The 3499-nt window shown below is 41.0% G+C and overlaps 1 protein-coding gene across 1 annotated transcript in view; it reads left to right on the top strand.

The window, feature by feature from the left end:
* Positions 1-137: 137 nt before the first annotated feature.
* Positions 138-3499, top strand: part of LOC107105141 (C-1-tetrahydrofolate synthase, cytoplasmic-like) — a gene marked incomplete at its 5' end in the record, with an annotated part of 13621 nt that continues 10259 nt past the window's right edge. Inside the window, 4 exons of the mRNA XM_015405263.1 lie at positions 138-225; positions 1099-1201; positions 2181-2265; positions 2718-2777. Coding sequence (XP_015260749.1) covers positions 138-225; positions 1099-1201; positions 2181-2265; positions 2718-2777 — 336 coding nt within the window. The remainder of the gene's footprint in view (positions 226-1098; positions 1202-2180; positions 2266-2717; positions 2778-3499) is intronic.

Raw genomic sequence — 3499 nt, 5'->3', positions numbered from 1 at the left:
ATGGATGGATGATGGATGGATGGATGCATGTTTTAGATTTCAATTTAATTAATTAAGTGAAATTAGTTTATATCAATAGTCAAACTAAAAATATGGCTAATGGGCAGTGATTTTGTCTGTTATGGTTTTCCATACAGTCAGAGAACCTCCCCCAGAGGCTGGGCAGGGACGGAGTAAAAAACATCTGGAGCAGCTGTGAGTTTGTGAGCTCTGCCCTGCGGTTAGGTAAGGTCTCTCTGTCAGAGCGGTTCTCTGTGTGTCTGTCTGTAGCTGCATGCATTCAGTCAGTCCAGCTGCCTGTTTATGTGTCTGCAGCTGCAGACTGGCTCAGCTGGAGGAGGAAACAGATTTATACTGGTTCTTTAATCTGAAAGGCTTTCAGCAGCTCATCGTAGCTCAATCTTAAGATAATAAGCTTTACTTTCAGTTTTCCATGCATGTTTCTACTGAGGCACTGAAAAAACACTTTTCCAACCTTTAACTGCTTTATCAGTTGTTTACTTGAAAGCATTTGATGCAGGAAGCTCAGCCTGGTTCTTTGCATTTGAAGCTCTCCGGTGCTTTAAGAGCAGATAGAAACCTGGAGAAAGTTCCTGCGACAGGAAGAAATATTGGACCCTGACCTAAAAACACTTTCAGAGCAGCTGAGTTTGGTTTAGTCCTGAACTTCTGGTGTGGACCAGTTTACATTTCAGCAGCTTCATGTATTTCATGGAAAATGTTTTTATTGATCCATACAGATAAGATTTAGTTTATCTGTTAACCAGAGTGCAGGGTCAAATGTTTCCATTCTCTCAACTCCTCTTTGTGTTTAAAAGACAGATGCAGCAGCTTTGGGTTGAACTCTCATTTCAACAGGTCTGATAAAGGAAACGTTGAAATGTCTTTATCTGCTGACTTCTCACTCATCAATGAAGCCCAAGGTTGTTTAGCAGGGGGGCGGGGCTTAAGCTAGACGTTCCCTGAACATGTTCAGCTCCGCTTATAAACTGGAGACCAGCAGTAATGGGATTACATTTCAAAATAGGAAAGTACCTATGAGAATCCTTAGTATCTCATCAGGTGCTTCCAGGTGACGTTTTCATTGCTTCCTTTCAGCGATGTTGTCTCTGGCCTCCCACTCACTTCGCCTGAGCTCTGCTGGTTACCAGGCAAGCAGGAGGTCCGTAGCAACAGTCATCTCTGGCAACAAGACTTCCAAGTAAGTGAATGGAGCAGCAATAAATCAAGAGAAAAAAATTATTTTCTCAAGAGTTTGACAACTTCTATTAAAACAAAGTTTCATCAGCGTACATCGTTTGGGGTGTTAGCACAAAGTCCAGGTGGAAAAACAACAGCAATGAGAGAATCAACTGCTGCTGCTCATCAATCTGTGAAAGGTCAAAGGGTCATCCTGCAGAGCAAAGACATCTCAGACAGCTAACAGACCTGGAAAGACACAACATATTTAGAAGCAAATGATTTAAATCAAAGCGGGTTAATCTACCTTTCTGTTAAGTGTAGAAAATGCCAAAACTAATAACATGGACATTTTGGCCACACTAAATATGCAGGAAGTAAAGTAATGCTGAGACATTCAGGACAAGAGAACCTTGCTACTAGAAAACAATAATAAATAATAATACAAAATATATCAGCTAAATGGAAACACTGCAATAAAAAAAGCTACAAATGTTTTTATGCTTAAATGAGATGTTTTTTGATCCCATTAAAATTATTATATTCAGTAAAACTGCAATGGAAACTTTAATTTGCTACACAACAATCACAGGATCTGCAACTGAACCTTACTGCCTTGGAGGATGATGGAGCGCCATTTATGGATTCATCAGGAAAATATTTCCTATATTTACTTCACAGCGATGAACAGAAGTTAGAGCCTGAAATATGGAAATATTTTATGTGTTTATAAACGCTGCTTCTTTTTTCAAGACTTAGACTTAGAAAGCTTTTATTGTCTTTTTGTATCCAAGAGTTATGAAGTCAACAAACAAATCCATTCATTACATAGACTACAGGCATTTTGAAAATTAGCATTGTCACTTTTTTTTTTTTTTGCACATTTGTGATAGAACCGCAGCTGGTGAGATTTTGCAATCTAATGTGCAAAATCTAGACTTCATTGTGATTTACATGCTGCTGGGTTGCAGTTGGACTTGATCCTGGATCTGTTTGTCCAGGTTGGTGAGGGAGAGGCTGAAGAAGGATGTGGAGAAGATGAAGAACCAGTTCTCAGGGTTCAGACCCAGTCTGGTTGTTCTGCAGGTGAGACATTTGTGTTCAATTACAGAACTGCTTTCCTAACAGGTTCTGAGCTGTGGACCAACACATTCATTCATTGATAATAGATAAAGCAATAAATCATGTTATCTGGAGGTAATAAGGATTGTTGACCTACAGATTTAGGTGAAACTGGCCTGAACTTGCTGAGTTTACTGCAGCTGCTTCTGTTCTCTGGGCCGACCGGTTAGACCGAGCAGAACCTGCAGAGGTTCAGTCAAAGCTCAGCCTGTTTTAGGTTAATCACTAACCTGCTGCAGGGACCACAGCTACTCCTGCTTTGATGTAGACTGAGGATCCTTTACTGGTCCTCACTTTGTTGGCTTAGGTTCAGATCAAAGGTGTGATTCAGGTGAGGAATTTTCTTGTTAAGCTGTAGAAGAAAACGAACTGAAGTCAATTCTTTGTATTAAACCACGGCTGTGTGTTTGTTCCAGGTGGGAGACAGAGATGATTCAAACCTCTATATCAGCACCAAACTGAAGGCTGCAGCTGAGGTGAGAACTTGAATATTTTTCCTACTCCTTGATTTCCAGGCTCAGTTCATGCAGCTTCTACTATCCTGCATATTTCTGCTGTTGCTCAGATCTTCTTCCTTTAGTACAATCCTACAGATACAATAAAAACTATCCATCCATCTCTTGGACTGTGGTAGGAAGGTGCCTTAGGTGGGCCCTGGGCTCCACTACCAAGCCTTTGCTCATTTGCATATTGATGGTGTTTTCCTGCATATTAACTAATCTGCTGATAAAGTCAATGGGTCTCATGCAGGAACTGTTCATACAAACATATTTGTTCCTAAATAGTTAGTTTAGGAGGAGACGCCTCATTCTCCGTCTTCCTGTCTCTGATCGTCTCTCAGGTAGGAACTCGTTCTCCTCCAGACTGATGTAGGAGTCTAGATCCATCAGTCAGCTGGTAGTTTCTCCCTAAATGACCACATCTGTTGTTCCTTAGAAGCTATCATCCATGTTACCAGGCTGCATCATTCTATATTCTGCAGCTCTACAATTCTAGATGCCAGAACTCTGGGTCCCTCCCCATGCAGTTGGCATGTGGGGACCCAGGGGTTTCATTGGTTGGTCCAAAGAAAGACCAGTTATTGACTCTATATGAGATCAATCTACTATAGAAATAAGATGTGGAACAGAAAATGGATGGTTGTTGAGCAAAGCTCCTCTAACGTTTAGACTGTCCTTCATTTCTCTCCATGGCAGCT

This window comes from Cyprinodon variegatus, unplaced genomic scaffold (genome assembly GCF_000732505.1).
Source record: "Cyprinodon variegatus isolate N-32 unplaced genomic scaffold, C_variegatus-1.0 Scaffold2092, whole genome shotgun sequence".
Lineage (NCBI taxonomy): Eukaryota > Metazoa > Chordata > Actinopteri > Cyprinodontiformes > Cyprinodontidae > Cyprinodon > Cyprinodon variegatus.
This window is presented reverse-complemented; position numbering and strand designations above follow the sequence as displayed.